Consider the following 24,626-nt stretch of genomic DNA (forward strand, 5'->3'; position numbering starts at 1 on the left):
TTACTTTGTTATACCACACTGGGATCTGTACACAGTTTCTGGCTCCATAACCCTTGATTAGACCATACTTGGAGCACTGTGCACAGTTCCGGTCTCCATATCCCTTTGTTAGGCCACACTTGGAGCACTGTGCACAGTTCCGGTCTCCATATCCCTTCGTTAGGCCACACTTGGAGCACTGTGCACAGTTCCAGTCTCCATATCCATTGGTTAGGCCACATTTGGAGCACTGTGCACAATTCAGGTCTCCATATCCCTTCGTTAGACCACACTTGGAGCACTGTGCACAATTCCAGTCTCCATACTCCTTGGTTAGACCATATTTGGACCTGTACACAGTTCCGATCTCCATATCCCTTATTAGACAACTCAGTTGTCACAGTTTTGTTCTCCAAATCCCTTGGTGAAACAACATTTGGATCTGTACACAGTTCTGGTCTCCATATCCCTTGGTTAGACCGCACTGGGAGCAGTGTGCACAGTTCTGGTCTCCACATCCCTTGGTTAGACCCTACTCTGAGCATTGTGCACATTTCTGATCTCCATATCCCTCGGTTAGACTACACTGGGAGCACTGTGCACATTTCTGGTCTCCATATCCCCTCGGTTAGACCACACTGGGATCTGTGCACAGTTATGGTCTCCATATCCCTCGGTTAGACCACACTGGCAAGCACTGTGTACAGTTATGGTCTCCATGCCCCTCGATTAGACCGCACTAGCAAGCAGTGTGCACTGTTTGGCCTCCATAGCCCTCGGTTAGATTGTACGTGGAGCATTGTGTACAGGTTCAGAAGTCAGACCAGCGAGAGTGGGTCTGACATTCGGTAAACGCAGATACCATCCTGCAGGAGGTGGGATCCTACCTCTTCTCCAACGGCCCCAATGCAGTCCCCTTGAGCAGAGATCAAAGGGTCAATAACCTGATTTGGAAAGTCTGTTCCAGCCCTCCGTTGAATCCTTGGTTCCAGGCCAGTGTTACAGAGTTGTGGCTTTTACTCAACACGCTCAGCCCCGTTGGAGGGTCAGGTCGACCTGTGAGAAAGCGACATGCTGGAATTAAACTTCCGCCAGAGGGAGAGTGTACATGGGGATGTGGGACGAGATTAAATGGGTGGGTAGAGTCAGTGATAGGGGAGAGTGTACATGGGGATGAGGGAGGGGATTAAATGGGTGGGTAGAGTCAGTTATGGGGAGAGTGTACATGGGGATGTGGGAGGGGATTAAATGGGTGGGTGGAGTCAGTGATAGGGTAAGTGTACAGGGGATGTGGGAAGGGATTAAATGGGTGGGTAGAGTCAGTGAGAGGGGAGAGTGTACAGGGGGGTGGGAGGGGATTAAATGGGTGGGCAGAGTCAGTGATAGGGACAGTGTACATGGGGATGTGGGAGGGGATTAAATGGGGGGGTAGAGTCAGTGATGGGGAGAGTGTACATGGGGATGTGGGAGAGGATTGAATGGGTGGGTAGAGTCAGTGATAGGAGAGAGTGTACATGGGGATGTGGGAGGGGATTAAATGGGTGGGTAGGGTCAGTGAGAGGGGAGAGTGTACATGGGGGTGAGGGAGGGGATTAAATGGGTGGGTAGAGTCAGTGAGAGGGGAGAGTGTACATGGGGGTGAGGGAGGGGATTAAATGGGTGGGTAGAGTCAGTGAGAGGGGAGAGTGTACATGGGGGTGTGGATGGAGTTTAAATGGGTTGGTATAGTCAGTGATTTAAAAATAAATAAATTTAGAGTACCCAATTCATTTTATACAATTAAGGGGCAATTTAGCGTAGCCAATCCACCTACCCTGCACATCTTTGGCTTGTGGGGCGAAACCCACGCAAACACGGGGAGAATGTGAAAACTCCACACGGACAGTGACCCAGATCCAGGATCAAACCTGGGGCCATGGCACCGTGAGGCAGCAGTGCTAACCACTACGTCACCATGCTGCCCCGCGGTATAGTCAGCAATGGGGGAGGGAGTACATATGGATGTGAGAGGGGATTAAATGGGTGCCTAGAGTCAGTGATAGGGGAGAGTGTACATGGGGATGTGGGAGGGGTTATAATGGGTGGGTAGGGTCAGTGATAGCGGAGAGTGTACATGGGGATGTGGGAGGGGATTAAATGGGTGGTAGGGTCAGTGATAGGGGAGAGTGTACATGGGGATGTGGGAGGGGATTAAATGGGTGGTAGGGTCAGTGATAGGGGAGAGTGTGCATGGGGATGTCAGTGGGGATTAAAGGGTTGGGTAGAGTCTGTGATAGGGGAGAGTGTACATGGGGGTGTGGGAGGGGATTAAATGGGTGGGTAGAGTCAGTGAGAGGGGAGAGTGTACATGGGGATGTGGGAGGGGATTAAATGGGTGGGTAGGGTCAGTGAGAGGGGAGAGTGTACATGGGGATGTGAGAGGGGTTTAGATAGGTGGGTAGAGTCAGTGATTGGGGAGAGTGTGCATGGGGATGTCAGTGGGGATTAAAGGGTTGGGTAGAGTCTGTGATAGGGGAGAGTGTACATGGGGGTGTGGGAGGGGATTAAATGGGTGGGTAGAGTCAGTGATGGGGAGAGTGCGCATGGGGATGTGGGAGGGGATTAAATGCATGGGTAGAGTTAGTATGGGGAGAGTGTACATGGGATTTTGTGCATAATCTGTCTCTGGGCCTCCATTTCTTTTAAACTGTTTGTTTTGTTGGTGGGATTTGGACTTACTGATGCTGACCAGATGAATATCAAACGTGTCTAATCCCAGCAGGTTCTGTGCAGTGCAGGTGAAAGTTGCGTAATCCAGGGCCGCACTGGCATTAACAACGCTCAGTTCAGCTGTGTGCAGTGCTCCCTCATGTAGTATTGTCTGTAAATATCTAACAAATAAAAGACAGTAAATATTGACAGTGTTGTTTCTGCGGACTGGCTTCATCCTGCATCACATATTCTGTCTCCAATGTCCAAACTAACTTTACCCACATTTCTGTTTCCACCGCAGCGACTCACCAAGGCTCCTTAGGCAGCACCTTCCAAACCCACAATCACTACCATCCAGAAGGACAAGAGCAGCAGATACCTGGGAACCCCACCAGCTGGAGGTTCCTCTCCAAGTCACTCACTACACCGACTTGGAAATATATCGCCGTTCCTTCACTGTCACCCGGTCAAAATCCTGGAATTCCCTCGCTAACAGCACCGTTGGCGTACCTTCTGAAGGGCCAATCAGGGGTGGGTTTTAAATGCTTGGCCTTGTCACTGACTCTCACTTTTAATCAGATTCTGTGGCACTAGCTCTCACTGGGAAGCAGATCCAGTGGCACTGGATCTCAATGAGAAGCAGAGGAAGAGGCACTGGCTCTCATTGAGAAGCAGATCAAGCGGTACTGGCTCTCACTGGGAAGCAGATCCCTTGGCACTGGCTCTCACTGGGAAGCAGATCCCTTGGCACTGGCTCTCATGGGGAAGCAGATCCCTTGGCACTGGCTCTCACTGGGGAAGCAGATCTGGTGGCAGTGCCCCTTACTGGGAAGCAGATCCAGTGTTGCAGGCTCACATGTGAAGCAGCTCTGGGAGGTACTGTGGCACTGGCTCTCACAGGGAAGCAGATTCCTTGGCATTGGCTATCACTGGGAAATAGATCCAGTGAAACTTGCTGTCACTGGGATGTAGATCCCTTGGCACTGGCTTTCACTAGGGAGCATATCCATTGGCACTGGCTCTCACTGGGAAGCATATCTCTTCACACTAGCTATCACTGGGAAGTAGATCCAGTGGACTGGCTTTCACTGGGAAGCAGATCCCTTGGCAGTGGCTTTCACTGGGAAGATCCAGTGGCACTGTATCCCACCGGGAATGAGATCCTGTGGAACTGGATCTCATTGGGAAGCAGATCCAGTGGCTCATTGATCTACAGGGGGCTGGGAAAACGAGCTGTAGTCCAAAAGCCAGTGTTGAGAGTAGTGAGGTACTGAGGAGGGTATCAAGGTCGCAGGAGTGTACTGGCAGACAGAAAGGTGGGTTGAAGTGTGTCTACTTCAATGCAAGGAGTGTCCGGAATAAGGTAGGTGAACTTGGAGCGTGGATTGGTACTTGGGACTACGATGTGGTGGCCATTACGGAGACATGGTTAGAACAGGGACAGGAATAGTTGTTGGACGTTCCGGGGTATAGATGTTTCAGTAAGAGTAGGGAAGGTGGTAAAAGAGGTGGAGGAGTAGCATTGTTAATCAAGGATAGTTTAACGGCTGCAGAAAGGCAGTTCGAGGGGGATCTGCCTACTGAGGTAATAAGGGCCGAAGTTAGAAATAGGAAAGGAGCGGTCACATTGTTAGGAGTTTTCTATAGGCCCCCAAATAGTAATAGAGCTGTGGAGGAAGAAATTGCAAAACAGATTACGGATAGGTGTAGAGGTCTCAGGGTAGTTGTCATGGGTGACTTTAACTTTCCAAATATTGATTGGAACCTCTATAGGTCGAACAGTTTGGATGGGGCAGTTTTTGTACAGTGTGTGCAGGAGGGTTTCCTGACACAATATGTGGATAGGCCGACAAGAGGGGGGAGCCACATTGGATTTGGTATTGGGTAATGAACCGGGCCAAGTATTAGATTTGTTTGTGGGAGAGCACTTTGGAGATATTCGGTATCTTTCACTATTGCAATGGAGAAGGATAGGGCCATACGGCAGGGCAAGGTTTATAATTGGGGGAGGGGTGATTATGATGCGATTAGGCAAGAATTAGGGAGCACAAGACGGGAACAGAAACTGTCAGGGAAAGGCACAAATGAAAAGTAGAGCTTGTTCAAGGAACAAATACTGCGTGTCCTTGATAGGTATGTCCCTGTCAGGCAGGGAGGAAATGGCCGTGTGAAGGAACCATGGTTCACAAAAGAGGTTGAATGTCTTGTCAAGAGGAAAAAGGGAGAGTATGTAAGGATGAGAAAACAAGGTTCAGTTGGGTCGCTTGAGGGTTACAAGGTAGCAAGGAATGAGCTAAAAAAAAAGGGCTTAGGAGAGCTAGGAGAGGGCATGAGAAGTCCTTGGGGGGTCGGATCAAGGAAAACCCCAAGGTTTTTTACTCTTATGTGAGAAATAAAAGAATGACCAGGTTGAGGGTGTGGCCGGTCAAGGATAATAGTGGGAACTTGTGCATGGAGTCAGAAGAAATAGGAGAGGCGTTGAATGAATACTTTTCTTCGGTGTTCACCAAGGAGAGGGGCCATGTTTTTGAGGATGAGAGTGTGATACAGACGGGTAGGCTGGAGGAGGTAGATGTTCTGAGGAAGGATGTATTAGCAATTTTGAAAAACCTGAGGGTCGACAAGTCCCCTGGGCCAGATGGGATATATCCAAGGATTCTTTGGGAGGCAAGGGATGAGATTGCAGAGCCTTTGGCTTTGATCTTTGGGTCCTCACTGTCCACGGGGATAGTGCCAGAGGACTGGAGAGTGGCGAATGTTGTTCCTCTGTTCAAGAAAGGGAATAGGAATGACCCTGGTAATTATAGGCCAGTTAGTCTTACTTCGGTGGTCGGTAAGTTAATGGAAAAGGTCCTGAAGGATAGGATTTATGACCATTTGGAAAGATGCAGCTTAATCCGGGATAGTCAACACGGATTCATGAAGGGTAAGTCTTGCCTCACAAATTTGATTGAATTCTTTGAGGAGGTAACTAAGTGTGTAGATGAAGGTAGAGCAGTAGATGTCATATACATGGATTTTAGTAAGGCGTTTGATAAGGCGCCCCATGGTAGGCTCATGAAGAAAGTAAGGAGGTGTGGGATAGAAGGAAATTTGGCCAATTGGATAAGTAACTGGCTATCACATAGAAGACAGAGGGTGGTGGTGGATGGAAAATTTTCAGACTGGAGACCAGTTACCAGCGATGTACCACAGGGATCAGTGCTGGGGTCCTCTGCTATTTGTGATTTTTATCAATGACTTGGAGGAGGGGGCTGAAGGGTGGGTCAGTAAATTTTCTGCTAACACCAAGATTGGTGGAGTAGTGGATAAGGTGGAGGGATGTTGTAAACTGCAAAGAGACATTGATAGGATGCAGAGCTGAGCCGAAAAATGGCAGATGGCGTTTAAACTGATAAGTGTGAGGTGATTCATTTTGGTAGAAAAAATTTGAGTGTGGATTACAGGGTCAACGGCAGGGTTCTGAGGAATGTGGAGGAACAGAGAGATCTTGGAGTTCATGTCCACAGATCTCTGAAAGTTGCCATTCAAGTAGATAGAGCCGTGAAGAAGGCTTATAGTGTGTTAGCGTTTATTAACAGGGGGCTTGAGTTTAAGAGCCATGGGGTTGTGCTGCAACTATACATGACCCTGGTGAGACCACATTTGGAGTATTGTGTGCAGTTCTGGTCACCTCATTATGGGAAGGATATAGAAGCATTGGAAAGGGTGCAAAGGAGATTTACCAGGATACTGCCTGGTTTGAAGGATAGGTCTTATGAGGAAAGGCTGAGGGAGCTAGGGCTTTTCTCTTTGGAGCGGAGGAGGATGAGAGGCAACTTAATAGAGGTTTATAAGATGATGAGGGGGATAGAAAGAGTGTACGTTCAGAGACTATTTCCTCGGGTGGATGTAGCTGTTACAAGGGGGCATAACTATAAGGTATAGGGTGGGAGATATAGGAGGGATGTCCGGGGTAGGTTCTTTACTCAGAGAGTGGTTAGGGTGTGGAATGGACTGCCTGCTGTGATAGTGGAGTCGGACATTTTAGGAACTTTCAAGCGGTTATTGGATAGGCACATGGAGCACACCAGAATGACAGGGAGTGGGATAGCTTGATCTTGGTTTCCGACAATGCGCGGCACAACATCGAGGGCCGAAGGGCCTGTTCTGTGCTGTATTGTTCTATGTTCTATGTACACAGTATCAAATACAAAGAAGATGTCACATTTCAACCAGGGATTAAATTCCACATTCACCCATATCTCACTACTTCCCAGACCTGGGATGATTTGGATCCAAGGTCACTCCATGTTTTGCCCAGTAGAATTCAACATCCGGGATTCCCTCAGCCTTGCAGTTCAGTGTGGCCATGGAGGTCCCATCACCGACCACTGCTACCTTGCTCAAATCCACACCTTTCTGTATCTCCGGTTTAACTGTAAAAAACATCACAATTATCAGTGAATCAGAGTTCCCTCTGTACTGGCCCACCAAACACACCCAGGACAGGTACAGCACAGGGTTAGATACAGAGTAAAGCTCCCTCTACACTGTCCCCATCAAACACTCTCAGGACAGGTACAGCACGGGGTTAGATACAGAGTAAAGCTCCTTGTACACTGTCCCCATCAAACACTCTCAGGACAGGTACAGCACGGGGTTAGATACAGAGTGAAGCTCCCTCTACACTGTCCCCATCAAACACTCCCAGGACAGGTACAGCACGGGGTTAGATACAGAGCAAAGCTCCTTGTACACTGTCCCCATCAAACACTCCCAGGACAGGTACAGCACAGGGTTAGATACAGAGTAAAGCTCCCTCCACACTGTCCCCATCAAACACTCCCAGGACAGATACAGCACAGGGTTAGATACAGAGTAAAGCTCCCTCTACACTGTTCCCATCAAACACTCCCAGGACAGGTACAGCATGGGGTTAGATACAGAGTAAAGCTCCCTCTACACTGTCCCCATCAGTAACTCCCAGGACAGTTACAGCACAGGGTTAGATACAGAGGAAAGCTCCCTCTACACTGTCCCCATCAAACACTCTCAGGACAGGTACAGCACGGGGTTAGATACAGGGTAAAGCTCCTTGTACACTGTCCCCATCAAACACTCCCAGGACAGGTACAGCACGGGGTTAGATACAGAGTAAAGCTCCCTCCACACTGTCCCCATCAAACACTCCCAGGACAGGTACAGCATAGGGTTAGATACAGAGTAAAGCTCCTTGTACACTGTCCCCATCAAACATTCCCAGGACAGGTACAGCACAGGGTTAGATACAGAGTAAAGCTCCCTCCACACTGTCCCCATCAAACACTCCCAGGACAGGTACAGCACGGGGTTAGATACAGAGTAAAGCTCCCTCTGCACTGTCCCCATCAAACATTCCCAGGACAGGTACAGCATGGGGTTAGATACAGAGTAAAGCTCCCTCTCCACTGTCCCCATCAGTAACTCCCAGGACAGTTACAGCACAGGGTTAGATACAGAGTAAAGCTCCCTCTACACTGTCCCCATCAAACACTCTCAGGACAGGTACAGCACGGGGTTAGATACAGAGTAAAGCTCCTTGTACACTGTCCCCATCAAACACTCCCAGGACAGATACAGCACAGGGTTAGATACAGAGTAAAGCTCCCTCTACACTGTTCCCATCAAACACTCCCAGGACAGGTACAGCATGGGGTTAGATACAGAGTAAAGCTCCCTCTACACTGTCCCCATCAGTAACTCCCAGGACAGTTACAGCACAGGGTTAGATACAGAGGAAAGCTCCCTCTACACTGTCCCCATCAAACACTCTCAGGACAGGTACAGCACGGGGTTAGATACAGGGTAAAGCTCCTTGTACACTGTCCCCATCAAACACTCCCAGGACAGGTACTGCACGGGGTTAGATACAGAGTAAAGCTCCCTCCACACTGTCCCCATCAAACACTCCCAGGACAGGTACAGCACGGGGTTAGATACAGAGTAAAGCTCCTTGTACACTGTCCCCATCAAACATTCCCAGGACAGGTACAGCACAGGGTTAGATACAGAGTAAAGCTCCCTCCACACTGTCCCCATCAAACACTCCCAGGACTGGTACAGCACGGGTTAGATACAGAGTAAAGCTCCCTCTGCACTGTCCCCATCAAACATTCCCAGGACAGGTACAGCATGGGGTTAGATACAGAGTAAAGCTCCATCTACACTGTCCCCATCAAACACTCCCAGGACAGGTACAGCACAGGGTGAGATACAGAGTAAAGCTCCCTCTACACTGTCCCCATCAAACACTCCCAAGACAGGTACAGCACGGGGTGAGATACAGAGTAAAGCTCCCTCTACACTGTCCCCATCAAACACTCCCAGGACAGGTACAGCACGGGGTGAGATACAGAGTAAAGCTCGCTCGACACTGTCCTGTGAACTAGTGCTAATCCTGTTCTCACCATTGCTCTATTCCTGTTCTTACACTAGTTGTGTTTTGTGCTACTGTGTGGACACTGGGAGAGGACCAGAATCAAGTCACACACAATGTGGAGACAGTCAGAGTGGGATTGGAGCACTGGTCCTGTGAGTGGCGAGAGTGGGTGTAAATCCCTCATCTCCAGAGAGTGACCAGGAGAAATCTGCTCAGGGAGTGGGGACAGATTGTTCTGAAAGCTCCTCCACGATCGAGGCCAAAATCATTCATGCCAGTTTGCGGCAGGGGCTCTCTGGTGCCACACAGCATGAAACAGGGTTTTGAAGCGAATGCCACGGAGGAGAGTCCCTGATCTGTGGGTACCATTGGGCGCTCTCTTACATCGAACAATAAGCTGGGCTCTCGCTGTAGCCACTGGTGGGATCCCGTTGTCTGCCGAGCATTCGTAACTTCCAGCATCTCCTCGCTTTGCTCCCGCAATAACAAGTTTAGTCGTTTCATTCAGGAAAACCTGGTCGCTGGGAGTCACTTCCCTTCCGTCACCCTGGGCAACAGGAGAAAAGAACCAATGGAGTTAAGAGCGGTCATAAAAAAAACTGAGGGCGCGATTTGACGGGAACATTTTGAAGGGTGCGATTTTCCGACCTCGTTGCGCTCCTGGTCAAGTGAATCAAGGCCGGTAAATAGCGGAAGAGGCTGAAAACGAGAACCGCGCCAGGCGCCAAACAGTTCACGATGCAATCAGCCCGCTCACGTAGGCGAAATCGGGATCTCGCTGCAGTGTGGTGAGAAACTAGTTATCACCACTTAAGCCCTATTTCCATACAATTAACGAGAGCCACCCCATATCCAACAGCCTCCCGTCATTCAGCGGCTTCCCCAGCAAGTGGTCACACTGCCGCCGATTAGTACTCCTTTTGAAAAACATGAACCTTCGGAAGGGTTTCTGTGGGGAGCCGAGGAGGTGAGTAGCCATCTTTGCTCAGGTAAAGAGCCCGGGGGTGCTGGGCCTCCTGCCCCTGTGCTCGGTGGGGGATGGGGGAACTCCGACTGGGAGTGGGGGACCCTCCTCAGGGGTGGGCTGCAATGGGAGGGTGGGGGAGGAGCTAGTGGGGGCAACCGGGCAGCAACCGCGCATGGCACCACCATGCCAACCCCTGGATCGTGTACACCAGTTCGAGGGACAACCCTTGTCCTTGCCCGTCTGCCCCACTGACCACCAATAACATCCACCGACTGCTGAGGCCTCTGGCCGTGCAGCTGAAGGCTATCGCTAATAGGGAACTGGCAACCGTGGTTAGGTGAGCACTTCACACAACCCAAGTGGTTCCCTGTGGGTGGGCAGGCCATGTAGCTTGTGGGAGTCATTGTCCAGCATCCCAATCACACCTTGATGCCTGAACCCTGTGACTGAACACTGCGGGAGGCAACACCACACACACAGCAGCCAACATCCGAACACCCAGCGGATGGGGCACAACTCCGGAGACGTGCCCACGGCCGGAGGGTGGGTGAGTGCCCAGGGAAGAGGGGGAGAGGGGATAACTGGAGAAACAGATTAAGGATTCTGAGGTCAGACCGCATTGCTGAAGAAAGTGACAGACATCATATCAGTAGTGAACAGAGGTGTTTATTGTGTTTTACAATTCCCCATATTCCCAACGGCGCTGGCCCTCCCCCACCCCCAGCCGTCTAACCCCCTTTCCAACCCCCCCCCCGGTGCCCTCAGTAATCCTCGATGTGCTTGGCCCTGCGTCTAGGTGTGTCCCCAGGATGCACATCTGAGGTGGAGGCAGCCAGCTGCTTTCCTCATCCTGTGGCCTTCAATGCCCCTTCGGGCACCCGCTGGGGGCTCTGAGGCCAGAGGGCCCTGGCTCATTTATCGGCAGCTCATGCTCAGCCGTGCCGCCCTGTCCCATGTATTGGCTGTGAGACACGGCCTCATCAGAGGGGTGGCACTCAGGGGAGCTGATGACCATCATCACCAACTCCATGGGATGGGTCCAGGTTAGTACCCAGCGCCCCCTCTTCGGCTTGGTGCCCATTGGGCCCTGGGGTTCAACTTGGGATGGGGGGGCCGCTGGTTCGAGCCCTGGCTGCCCCTGCATCATCTGCCAACAGTTCCCCCATGGTCTGCACCATCGTGTCAACGCCCTCGGCGATGTTCCTCAGTGACTGGGACTGGGACATACTCTGCAGCACCTCATCAATGCCCACCTGCGACTGGGACAAGCTCTGCAGCACCTCGGCCATGCCCACCTGGGACTGAGGCATGTCCCACAGAACCTCATCAAGGTCAGCCTGCTACTGGGTGACAACCCCAAGAAGTCAGCCATTCTGCCTCGACCCTCAGCCATGGTCGTCACCGACTGTGCAACACCTTGGACACCTTCGCTAATGGTGCCAATATAGTGCACCAGGCTCTCCACTGCAGTCAACACCTCAGCAGTGTTGACCTCTGTGCCACTCATTGTCAATGACATCTGCGCTCATAGCTTCTGGGATTCCTCCAATTGGCTATGGGCCTGCTTGAGTGACACTGACATCTCCCTCTGACTGCCCCGTCTGCACCCTAACATCTCCATCAGCTCCGGGAAAACCTCTTCCACAGGCTCACAATCAGGCTGGGACCTGGCTGGGTCCTGGCATCCAGAGGACCTCCGACTGCTGTCTCGCCTGGGGGTTCCTGCCTCCACCTGATCAACATCATCAGCAGTGTGGTGCTCACCAGATTGTGCCCCAGAAGCCTGACCGCTAACATGTCCCACTGAGATGTGTGTATCTGCACTGGCGGAGGGTGGGGATAACAGCTGTGCTGCGACTATTACTGTGACATACACGGAGCTCTCCTCTGAGGTGTTCTCGGAGTCAGGAGAGGAGGGCCACGTGGGATGGGGCAACCCAGTCAGCTGGAGGACCTGTGGCAGAATGGACATGTGGTCAGTGGGATGGATGGGTCAGTCAGTAAGGCGATCAGTATTCATGTTTGACAAGTCCTCCGGGTAGAGCCTGCTGGCTCCTCAGCTTTGCGGCATCTGCCAGCCTTTGCGTGAGTGACCGCCCTGTCCTCGGTCACCCCATCACCTCCAGGGCTCCTCAAAGGAGTTTGATGTCCGGCACACCACCGCCAGTCTGGGTCCTCTCCCAGCTGGAAGAGCTTTTCCTGAGGAGACACACAGAGGGCATCGTTAGCCACATGTGTGGTTCACAGTGGTGGAGGGGGGGGGGATGTTGAGGAAGGGTCGGGTGGGGTGGGGGGTGTTGATGTGGGAGGGGGTGGAGGGAGGGGTGGGTGTCACATGGAGAGTTGGGGGGTGGATGCTCGCATGGGGCGGAAAGGTCTCAGAGGGGGAGTGGGGGTGGGACGTTGGTGTCTACTCACTCGTGCTGCCCAGTTTAGGTCGTTGACCTTTTTCCTGCACTGGAGGCCAGTCCAGCATCCAGCTCCCGCCCAACTCTCCATGCGACCCTCAACCCTCCCTCCACCCCTCTCCTTTCACCTCCCTCTTCCTACAACCCCACCAAGCCCTCCAATCACTGTGAACCACATACGGGGCTAATGATGGCCCCTCTGTGTTACCGCAGGAGGAGCTCTCCCACAATCACCGGGAGAGGGCACAGACTGGCGGAGGCGTGCCGAACATACGGATCCTCACCACCTTGGAGGAATGGGCCCTGGAGGTGACAGGTGTGGCCGAGGACAGATCTGTCAGCCACACGGAGGCTGGCAGATGCCGCAAAGGTGAGGATCCACCGGACTCCACCCAGAGGACTTGTCAAAGTGAGTTGTTATTGCCATACAGACTGACCCATCCCTCCCACTGACCACATGTCCATTCTCCTGCAGGTTCTCCAGCCGACGGCGCCGGTCCATCCCGGCTGGCCCCCTCTCCTGACTCCCAGGAGACCACCTCGGAGGGGAGCTCCGAGGAAGACACAATTGAGGCTTCACAGCTGTCATCCTTGTTGACTAATGGGTTAAGAGACATTCCAATTGGTTGTTTCATTTATGTTAAGTATCCAATAATTGACACTGATTATGTAAAGAGGCGTCAGGTGGCCTTTGTGTCAGGTGATGTGAAGATAGAGTTTTGTACAGAGTATTTTAAAGTGAAATAAAGGTGTTTGTGAAAGGAGCAGGACCTTTAACTCTTTATACAACAGCAGCTAAACGTCTAACAAATGGTAGCAGAGGACGGTTGCTGTGCAAATGTGAAGGGTTGAAAGATACAACTTTTCCAGCCCAAACCAAGGAGTGAGTGAGAAGAAAAAAAAAGTAATGGCTGAATCTAGGATAAAGATGGCCGGGTATGACCACCCACTTAATTTTCTGAAAGGGGAATGTACGACCAATGGAGAAGTGCAGTAGTTATGTGGACTAAGGTAACTGCCTTGGGAAAGAGAAAACAAGGTATGGAATTGGCTCTTTCTCTACCTTATGACAATAAAATCCGAAGCAAAGTGTTTTCTGAGCTGGAATTGGAAGAGTTAGACTTAGAAGACGGTCTGGAGACTCTATTACATTATATAGATAAGAAGGATAAAAAGGATGACATGTTAAGTGCATATGAAGCATGGTCGGGTTTTGATAAGTTCTGGAAAATAGAGGATTTATCTATTGAGGGGTGATAGATATAGGACAGATGTCAGAGGCAGTTTCTTTACTCAGAGAGTAGTAGGGGTGTGGAACGCCCTGCCTGCAATAGTAGTAGACTCGCCAACTTTAAGGGCATTTAAGTGGTCACTGGATAGACATATGGATGAAAATGAAATAGTGTAGGTCAGATAGGCTTCAGATGGTTTCACAGGTCGGCGCAACATCGAGGGCCGAAGGGCCCGTACTGTGCTGTAGTGTTCTATGTTCTATGTTCTATGGAAGACTATATAATGGAATTTGGCAGACTTTATAAAAAGCTGCAGAAACACAACCTGGAATTTCCACAGTCTGTGTTGGCCTTTAAATTACTTGACTGAGCCAGAGTGAGCAACATGGATAGGCTCTTGGTTTTGACAGGAGTTCAGTTTGAGGATAAGATTCGATCAGATGACAGAAGCATTAAAAATGTTTCTGGGGAAACATTCGATTCCGATGGCTCTGATGACCCAAATAGGTCAGCCTGCAATAAAGCAGAATATGGAAGATACACTAGTAACAGGATGGTGAAATCGCATGGCTACAAACAGGTTCCAAGACTATAGAAGGAGATCAGTACCCGGAAATTATGAAGACAGAAACCCAGTTAGAACCTGCAATAGGAAGATGAACCCAGAAATGCCCGGGTATGATAAATCAATGTTTTCAATGTGACTTTCAATATTATTATGCTTTCAACTGTTCAACACGCTATAATAGAGTGTTTGAAGTGGCACATGACATGGAAGAGTCAGAAGAGGAAAAAAATAATGACCAGATAGAAGACATTGTCCTATAAACAAGCAGTTTTATGCTGGTAATGTGGGTTGCAGAATGCTTCAATTGTGCTGTATTGGACTGTGGCTGCACATCTACTGTGTGTGGAATTGACTGGTTAAAATGTTACCTGGACTCCTTGAATGCTGAAAATCGTAACAAGGTTAAGGAATTTGAAAGTTCCACAAGTTTCAGGTTTGGGGATGATAATACTCTGAAGTCGCTGAAAAGAGTGGTGATCCCCTGCAATATTGCCGAAGTGAATCATTTCATTAGCACGGATGTTGTCTCAAGTGTATCTTTGCTTCTGAGCAGACCGACGATGAAGAAAGCACACATGAAACTGAAAATGCGTGCTCGATCATCGGCGCACATATGCATAGTTGTGCGCATGCGCGCGATGATCTGGCACGCATGCTCAGTGCGGCCGCATTTTGTTTACATGTTCGCGGCCATTTTGAAGGCCGCTTGCAGCCGCGTTATTAACAGCAGGCTGCTGCGGCTGTTGTGCACAGATTTGCGCAATCGGGAGTGCCGCAATGGACGGCTCCCAACACCCGCCCACGACCCACCTGCGGGTCGCTGCCCCAAGTTTGATAATGCCTGGGCTAGGTAGACAGATTAGACCGGACATGAGTTTTGATGTCTTAGAGTTGAGTACAAAAATGAATGATCCCAAAGTGGAAGACATAATAAGAACAAATGAAGCGTTGGTCAAACTAAAAATGCAGGAGTGTGTTTTGAGGTTCTCGGTTATAGGTGACCTTCGGCACTTGAAACTCATGCGTCCCATGCAAATTTATGTGATGGGGTTTCAAGCGCAGGAGGTTTTATAATTTTCCTTTTGGGGAACAATGGTAAATGTCGCCTTCTTGTGTGGGAAACAAAGAAAAAAGGAGAGTGGTCAAAAGCACTTTGGCTGCTGAGATGTGAAGCCTTGTAGAGGCGGTGGATATGGCCTTTTATATATCTGATATTGATGGAAATTTTGGCATTGGGGATTTGGGGAATATACCGACTGTCACATTGACAATAAATACCTTTGGGAAAATGTGCACTCTAAAGTGTCAATGAAGAAAGGTTAAGGATAGACATCGCAAGTTTGAAGCAGATGTTGGACAGAGGGGAAATAGCAAAAATTAAATGGGTCGACAGTAGCTATCAATTTTCAGACTGTTTTAGAGGGGCTAGTTCACTGAAACGTTTGGATATTGTTAATGAAGGGCTCTTGTTTCTGTGACTGTATTTTTTTCTTCCAAAAAAAAATGGGAAAAAAGAATGAGGGGAAATTGTGTGTGTGTTTTTTGAGTTTCTTGTAATTTTGTTTTCACCTAATATTTTTTTTCTCCAAGGAAAGGAAGACTGTTAAGTAATGGGTTGGGAGACATTCCAATTAGTTGTCTCATTTCTGTTAATCATAGAATTTACAGTGCAGAAGGAGACCATTCAGGCCATCGAGTCTGCACCGACCCTTGGAAAGAGAACCCTACTCAAGCCCACGCCTCCACCCTAACCCCGTAACCCAATAACCCCACTAACCTTTTTGGACGACTAAATGGCAATTTAGCAAGGCCAATCCACCTAACCCGCACATCTTTAGACTGTGGGAGGAAACCGGAGCACCCGGAGGAAACCCACACAAACAAGGGGAGAACGTGCAGACTCCGCACAGAGAGTGACCCAAGCCGGGAATCGAACCTGGGGCCCTGGAGCTGTGAAGTTAAGTATTCAATAATTGACACTGATTATGTAAAGGGGATTCAGGTAGCCTTTGTCTCAGGTGATGTGAAGGGTCTGTTAAAGTGAAATAAAGGTGTTTGCAAAAGGAACAGTACCTTTTGACTCTTTATACAACAGCAGCTCAGCGTCTAACAATCCCCACCCTCTGCCAGCACAGATACACTCAGCTCGGTGGGAAATGTTGGTGGTCAGGCTTCTGGGGCACAATCTGGTGAGTACCACACAGCTGCTGATGTACGTCAGGTAGAGGCAGGAACCCCCAGGCGAGACAGCAGTCGGAGGCCTGCTGGATCCCATGACCCAGCTGGGTCCCAGCCTGATGCTGTGGAAGTGGTCAGCCCGGAGCTGAAGGAGACATTAGGGAGCAGCCAGAACATTCAGAGAGAGATGTCAGCGACACTCCAGCAGGTCCATAGCCGATTGGAGGAGTCTGAGAAGTTTTGGGGCCAGGAGATGTCGTTGGCAGTGAGTGGCACCGAGGCCATCACAGCACGGGTGACAGCAGTGGAGAGCCTGGTGCATGACTTCGGCACCCTAGTGCAGGTGTTCAAGGCATTACGCAGTCGGTGACAGCCATGGCTGAGGGGCTCAGCAGAATGTCTGCCTCGCTAGGGAATGGGACCCAGTCCCAGGCTGACCTTGATGAAGTGTTGCAGGGCGCTGAGGCACTGCCTGCATTGCTGGTCCCAGACACAGGTGGGCATTGCCGAGTTGCTGCAGAGCATGTCCCAATCACTGAGGAGCATCGTTGAGAGCTTCAACACCTTGGTGTAGACATTGGGGAGATGCCAGAGTGGCAGAGCCAGATGATGCAGGGGCAGCTGGGTTCGGGCCAGCTGCACCTCCGTCCCAAAGTGAACCCCGGGGCCCTATTGGCACCGAGCGGCAGGAGGGGGCACTGGATGCCAACCCGGTCCCATGAAGTGAGGATGGTGGCCACCAGTTCCCTCATGTTCCACCCCTCTGATGAGGCCACATCTCAAGGTCAGCACATGGGACAGGGTGGCACGGCTTTATATGTGCCGTCAACAAGTGTGCAGGGCCATCCGGCCACAGAGCCCCCAGAGGATGCCCGCCAGGGGCATCGACGACTACGGGATGAGATAGGCAGCTGGCTGCCTCCACCTCAGACATGCATCCTGGGGAGACACCGAGATGTAGGGGTAGAGCAAGGAAGGTGAAACACATTGAGGATCACTGTGGGTACCAGTGGAGAGGGAGAGGGTGGGGGGGGGGCATTTAGGGAGGAGGGGTGGGGGTGAGGGGAGGTTGGAGAGAGTGGGACGGCACCATCGGGAGAGGGGGAATTGTTGAACACCTGTGACACATTAAAAACCCTGAGGACAACCAGTACGATGCCGCTGTGACTTCCACCCCCCACCCCCCTTCACCTCCACCCCTGCCTCCCCGCCCTTCCCATCTTCCCGTGGACGCCCATGACTTCGAAGCGTGCCCCGCCAGTCAGCCGAGGGACCCACACCAAGCACTGGGGCGTCAATCCCAGCGCCTCGCACAATTCTCATTTTTGGCCTCTCCCGCTATTCACCGGCCTCATTTTGCTTGAGCAACAGCGCAACAAGGCTTGAGAATCGTGCCTTTCGAAATGTTTTCATCATTGGAGAGCTGAACTGACTGACGAGACCGGTTCCTCAGAGATCGGGCCACCATGTTGAAAGGACACCCCAGTTATCATGTGAGCTTGAGGATTCCCCATACCCCCCACCCACGGGAAATATCACACCCGGCACAGCTCTCCCAAGTGAGGACACACTGCTGCGCAGTTGCTGGCGGCCCTCTTCCCCCGTTTTTCAGACCTCCCCACACCCTCTTCGAGGACCCGCACCCTTCACCCCACCCCAACCTTCCGGTGTTCCCTTCACCGCCACATGCTTCATAGCCACCCCACCCACCATTCCCTCTTTCATAGGCACAGCCCACCTCAGGCTCTGGCCCTTCTCAGTGCCACCCCGGCACTCCGGCACACTGGCGCTGCCATCTTGATGGTGCCCCTGCCAGCCTGGCAGTGCCACCCGGCCACCTGGGCCTTGGTGCCTGGGTGGCTGATGGAGAGCCTGGGTGCCACCCTGCGCTGTCCTTGACCACCCAGTGGTCTCCAAAGGCCTGGAAGACCACCCAGGTGCCGTTACATCTGATCCATTTTTGTGTGGACCAGTTTTAAAAACCACCACGGCGAGCTCTCCCAGAGGCGGGCATAGTTCCAGGGCGTCAGGAGAATTGGGAGACAACACATTTGCCTCATGGCTCCCTTAACTATTTATATCTGGAACTCGCCCAGCAAGGGCGAGATCCAAATCATGACATCACATGAGATCACGCGAGGCATTCCGAGCATCACGAATCTCACGAGAGAAATGGTCTCATCGCATCACCAAGTCGGGCATGACAAGGTCTTTCAATCGGACACCCAGTAAAACACTTAGTAAAACACCTGTCAGCAGTCCCTTCTCATCAAGAGTTCTCTTTAAGGCTCAGGGCGCTGAATGGCCTCTTCCTGTTCCTGTCTCTGATGTTCTGTTGTTTTCAGACTGGATATTCCAGCTCTTTGTGGTTAAGATGTGGACAATGTGATATTGTGGCTGGATGAATAATCCTTCACACTTACAGTCCTCCTCCATGTCACCATATTGCTGATCACAGGATTGGTGTCTGCGGTACAAATTAACTCGATACGTCCTCCCAAGTCCACCTCTGCAGGGTCAGTAATATGAGATATTTGAGGCGAGTCTGAGGGTCAGAACAAAATTCAATTCCAACAGACAGCACAGAATCTCAGTAACACAGCACAACACATACTGTTATTGTAACATTATACCCCCAACAGAGAGACCACCAGCTAAATATGTGAAAAACTCCTACACTGTCGCCATCAAACACTCCCAGGACAGGTACAGCACGGGGTTAGATACAGGGTAAAGCCCTCTCTACACTGTCCCCTTCAAACACTCCCAGGACAGCTACAGCACGAGGTTAGATACAGAGTAAAGCTCTCTCTACACTGTCGCCATCAAACACTCCCAGGACAGGTACAGCACGGGGTTAGATACAGAGTAAAGCTCTCTCTGCACTGTCCCCATCAAACACTCGCAGGACAGGTACAGCACAGGGTTAGTGATGAACCATCAATCGAACGTGAGATGAGTTGCTGTACAAAAGTTAGGCTTTAATAAGCTAGAAGTTAGCCCTGCGGTCGACTACAGTAAATGGACGACCGCGTGGCGTTCTGACTATTTATACCTCGGTATGGAGGCGTGGTTAACTCAGCCTCTCGACCAATCGAAGAGCCGTCACATGACTGGTCTCAACCAATCGGTCAAGAGGCACATGACCGACCAGGGCCAATGGCAGACAGCTATGCAAATCATACCACCACATTCACCCCTTGCGGAGAAAGAAGCCGGGGGGGGGGGGGAGGGTATCAACGAGAGCCGGGGGCGGGGGGGGGGGGGGGGGGGGAGGAGGATGAGAGAACTGGTGGTATGAGTAGCAGCCAGAGAAGGGAGAGAGAAAAACAATTTTCTCTTTTCTTTTATTACATTTTTTTGGCTTCCCACTGGCCCAGACAATTAACAATAGTACAAAAATTCACAACAAGGTCCATGGAGTTGTTGTTATTTTAAATCGATTCGATCAGTCTTTTCGTGGCCCGTGATGTTCTGGCAGACCGCCGCAGTGGAGTAGGTGATGTCGGTTCAGCCGATGGTGGTGGTTCTGCTGACGTCCTGGAGTCCGGGAGCGATGGTCCTTGAACAGTCTCCGTCACCCGAGCTGGCTGTGGAGACGCCATGGATGGGGAAGGGGTGGCCAGGGTGGGGCGCTGGGGGAAAAAAAACAGGGGGAGGGGTCGGTGGTGTAGGGGGCGAAGGCCGCACGCCAGCGGGTGCCAGGTCCCGGAGGGAGACCGTGTCCTGCCGACCGTTGGGGTACTCCACATACGCATACTGCGGGTTAGCGTGGAGTAACTGGACTTGTTCCACCAACGGGTCGGACTTGTGCACCCGCACATGCTTCCGGTGCAAGATGGTTCCGGGGGCGGCCAGCCACGTCGGGAGAGGGGATCCGGAGGACGACCTCCTGGGGAAAACAAGAAGACGTTCATGAGGTGTCTGATTTGTTGCGGTACAGAGGAGTGAGCGGATAGAATGTAGGGCATCGGGGATAACCTCTTGCCATCGGGAAATAGGGAGATCTCTGGACCGTAGGGCCAGTAGTATGGTCTTCCAGATGGTACCATTCTCCCGCTCGACCTGCCCGTTACCTCGAGGGTTATCGCTGGTCGTTCTGCTAGAGGCAATGCCCCTGTTGAGCAGGAATTGACACAGCTCATCGCTCATAAATGAGGACCCCCGATCGCTGTATATCTACGCGGGGTAGCCGAACAGGGAGAAGATGGAGAGGAGGGCCTTAATGACGGTCGAAGTGGTCATGTCGGGGCAGGGAATTGCGAAGGGGAAGCGGGAGTATTCGTCGATTACCGCCAGGAAGTAAATGTTGCGGTTGTTCGAGGGAAGGGGCCCCTTGAAGTCAATGCTGAGACGTTCAAAGGGGCGGGATGCTTTGATCAGTTGTGCGGTAGAAGTGCGGTTTGCACTCTGCGCAGATGTGGCAGTCACAAGTTACTGTCCTGACTTCCGCGATGGAGAAAGGCAGGTTGCGGGCCTTAATGAAATGGTAGCGACGGGTCACCCCTGGATGGCAGAGGTCCACGTGGAGTGAGCGGAGGAGGTCTATCTGCGCGCTGGCGCAGGTACCGCGGGACAGGGCATCAGGAGGCTCATTGAGCTTCCCAGGATGATACAAGATCTCATAGTTGTACGTGGACAACTCGATCCGCCACCGTAAGATCTTGTCATTCTTGATTTTGCCCCTTTGTGCATTATCAAACATGAAGGCTACTGACCGTTGGTCTGTGAGGAGGGTAAACCTCCTGCCGGCCAAATAGTGCCTCCAATGTCGCACCGCTTCGACTATGGCCTGGGCTTCCTTTTCCACAGAGGGGTGGCGGAGTTCGGAAGCCTGGAGGGTTCTGGAGAAGAAGGCCACAGGTCTGCCCACTTGGTTCAGGGTGGCCGCCAGAGCAACTTCTGATGCGTCGCTCTCGACCTGGAAGGGGAGAGACTCGTCAATGGTGCGCATCATGGCCTTTGCGATGTCCGCTTTGATGCGGCTAAAGGCCTGGCAGGCCTCTGTCGACGGCGGGAAGGTCGTGGTTTGAATGAGGGAACGGGCCTTGTCGGCGTAATTGGGAACCCATTGGGTGTAGTAAGCAAAGAAACCCAGGCAGCGTTTGAGGGATTTGAGGGTATTGGGGAGGGGGAGTTCCATCAGGGGGCGCATGCGTTCGGGGTCGGGGCCTATCACTCCGTTACACACTACGTAGCCGAGGATGGCTAGATGGTCGGTGCTAAACACGCACTTATCCTTATTGTATGTGAGGTTAAGGAGTTTTGCCGTTTGGTGGAATTTCTGGAGGTTGGCGTCATGGTCCTGCTGATCGTGGCCGCAGATGGTGACATTATCAAGATACGGGAAGGTAGCCCGTAATCCGTACTTGTCGACCATTCGGTCCATCTCCCGTTGGAAGACCGAGACCCCATTTGTGACACCAAATGGAACCCTAAGGAAGTGGTAGAGGCGCCCATCAGCCTCGAACGCGGTGTACTTGCGGTCACTCACGCGGATGGGAAGCTGGTGGTAGGCAGACTTAAGGTCCACAGTGGAGAAGACTTTGTATTTCGCGATATCGTTTACCATGGCGGAAATACGGGGGAGAGGATACGCGTCCAGTTGCGTAAACCGGTTGATGGTCTGGTTATAGTCGATGACCATCCGGTTTTTCTCCCCAGTCCGGACCACCAGCACTTGGGCTCGCCAGGGACTGTTGCTGCCATTGATGACCCCTTCCTTCAGCAACCTCTGGACCTCGGACCTGATGAAGGACCGGCCCTGGGCGCTGTACCGTCTGCTCCGTGTCGCGACGGGTTTGCAATCGGGGGTGAGATTAGCAAACAAGGAGGGGGGGTCCACTTTGAGGGACGCGAGGCTGCAGACAGTGAGGGGGGGTATAGGGCCGCCGAATTGGAAGGTCAAGCTCTGCAGGTTACACTGGAAGTCCAGTCCTAGGAGTTCCGGTGCGCAAAGGTCAGGGAGGACAAGGAGTTTGTCATTTTTAAAAACCTTCCCTTGGACCGTGAGGTCCGCGATGCAGCAGCCGGTGATGCGGACGGAGTGCGAGCCTGAGGCTAACCCGATTTTGTGTTTTACAGGATGGACAGGGAGCGCGCAGCGTCTTACCGTGGCAGGGTGAACAAAGCTTTCCGTGATCCCGGAGTCCAGCAGGCAGCCCATCTCGTGGCCGTTGAGGTGGATCAGCGTTGTCATTTTGGCGAGCGTGCGTGGTCGTGACTGGTCGAGTTGAATGGCCGCAAGCCGTGGAGAAGAGCCATCGTCGCAGTCGTCGTCGGTCGAGTAGGTGCTGGCAGACCCTTGCGTGCCAGTCCCGGAAGGTGGTGCCCAGGACCCGCACGTGGAGTCGGGGCCCCAAGGTGGCGGCGCCCAGGACCCGCACGTGGAGTCGGGGTCCCAAGATGGCGGCGCCCAGGACCCGCACGTGGAGTCGGGGCCCCAAGGTGGCGGCGCCCAGGACCCGCACGTGGAGTCGGCGCCCCAAGATGGCAGCGCCCGCGGGGCCCTCGTGGTTGAAGGGGGCGGAGTTAGCGGTGCCGGCGGGTCGACCGGAGTGGCTGAGAGCGGGGGCAGAGAGGCGCGCAGGCCAGGCGCAGGGGCCCGGGGGCGGCGAGGAGGGAGTTGCGTGGTGCGCTTAGGGGTCCGGAAGGGACCGGAGGAGAGGGGGAGGCGCGCAGGCCGGGCGCAGGGGCCCAGGGGCGGGGGGGGAGAGATCGGTGCGGCGTACTGGAGGGGCCAGCAAGGGCCCGGAGGGGGGGATCCCTGGTCGCTGCGCGGTACAGCAGCGACCGATTTGGCCCTGCAGACGGAGGATAAGTGGCCCTTCTTCCCGCAGCTTTTACAAAGGGCGGAGCGGGCTGGGCAGCGCGGGCGAGGGTGTTTCACAAACCCACAAAAATAGCAGCGGGGCCCCGTGGACTTGTCGGGGCGTACCGCGGCGCAGGCCTGAGGGAGGTCGGGAGCGGCGGATGACTGTGGGGAAGCGTGCCAGGAGGCCCAGGGTGATGCAGCGCGGCTGGGGACATAGGCGCAGGTGTTTAAATCGGCGACCTCCAGGGAGGTGGAGAGAGTCCGTGCCTCAGTTAAGCTGAGGTCGTCTTTCTCCAGCATCCGCTGGCGGTTAGCGGGGGACTGCATCCCAGCCACATAAGCATCTCTGATCAGCAGTTCCATGTGCTCCGTGGCTGAAACTTGGAGGCAGGAGCAATTCCTGCCCAGGACAGCGAGGGCCTTGTAAAATTGGTCTAATGACTCACCGGGGAGCTGTTGTCTGGTGGCCAGCAGATGTCAGGCGAATACTCTGTTGACTGGTTTAAGAAACTCTCCGTTCAGCTTAAGCATGGCCGCATCGTAATCTTTCTCTTCCCTGATCATCGCGTAGGCTGCCGATCCCACGCTGGAGTGGAGGATGTGAAGCTTCTGTGCCATGGTGGGGGGGCTGTTTGCAGACGCCAGGTATCCTTCGAGACTTGCCAGCCAATGTTGAAAAATGTCTGAAGCGTTCTGAGTTTGCGGGCTGATGTGGAGGCATTCGGGCTTGATCCGGAGCTCCATCTTCAAAATTCTAGCTTATTAAATTGATGAACCATCAATCGAACGCGAGACGAGTTGCTGTACAAAAGTTAGGCTTTAATAAGCTAGAAGTTAGCCCTGCGGTTGGCTACAGTAAATGGACGACCGCTGGGTGTTCTGACTATTTATACCTCGGTATGGAGGCGTGGTTAACTCAGCCTCTCGACCAATCGGAGAGCCATCACATGACGGGTATCAACCAATCGGTCGAGAGGCACATGGCCGACCAGGGCCAATGGTAAGCCGGTGTTCTGCACCAATGGCAGACAGCTATGCAAATCATACCACCACAGTTAGATACAGAGTAAAGCTCCCTCTGCACTGTCCCCATCAAACACTCCCAGGATAGATACAGCACGGGGTCAGGTACAGAGTAAAGCTCCCTCCACACTGTCCCCATCAAACACTCCCAGGACAGGTACAGCACGGGGTTAGATACAGAGTAAAGCTCCCTCTACACTGTCCCCATCAAACACTCCCAGGACAGATACAGCACAGGGTCAGATACAGAGTAAAGCTCCCTCTACACTTTCCTCATCAAACACTCCCAGGACAGGTACACCACAGGGTCAGATACAGAGTAAAGCTCCCTCTACACTGTCCTCATCAAACACTCCCAGGACAGAT

The 24,626-nt window shown here is 52.4% G+C and overlaps 1 protein-coding gene across 1 annotated transcript in view; it reads right to left on the minus strand.

Annotated features, from left to right (window-relative positions):
• Positions 1-24,626, minus strand: part of nphs1 (NPHS1 adhesion molecule, nephrin) — a 133,240-nt gene that overhangs the window by 24,083 nt on the left and 84,531 nt on the right. Inside the window, exons 17-21 of the mRNA XM_038813010.1 lie at positions 18,847-18,968; positions 9,455-9,617; positions 6,932-7,088; positions 2,698-2,849; positions 924-1,035 (exon numbers count right to left, since the gene is read on the minus strand). Coding sequence (XP_038668938.1) covers positions 924-1,035; positions 2,698-2,849; positions 6,932-7,088; positions 9,455-9,617; positions 18,847-18,968 — 706 coding nt within the window. The remainder of the gene's footprint in view (positions 1-923; positions 1,036-2,697; positions 2,850-6,931; positions 7,089-9,454; positions 9,618-18,846; positions 18,969-24,626) is intronic.

Source organism: Scyliorhinus canicula, chromosome 12, assembly GCF_902713615.1.
Source record: "Scyliorhinus canicula chromosome 12, sScyCan1.1, whole genome shotgun sequence".
NCBI lineage: Eukaryota > Metazoa > Chordata > Chondrichthyes > Carcharhiniformes > Scyliorhinidae > Scyliorhinus > Scyliorhinus canicula.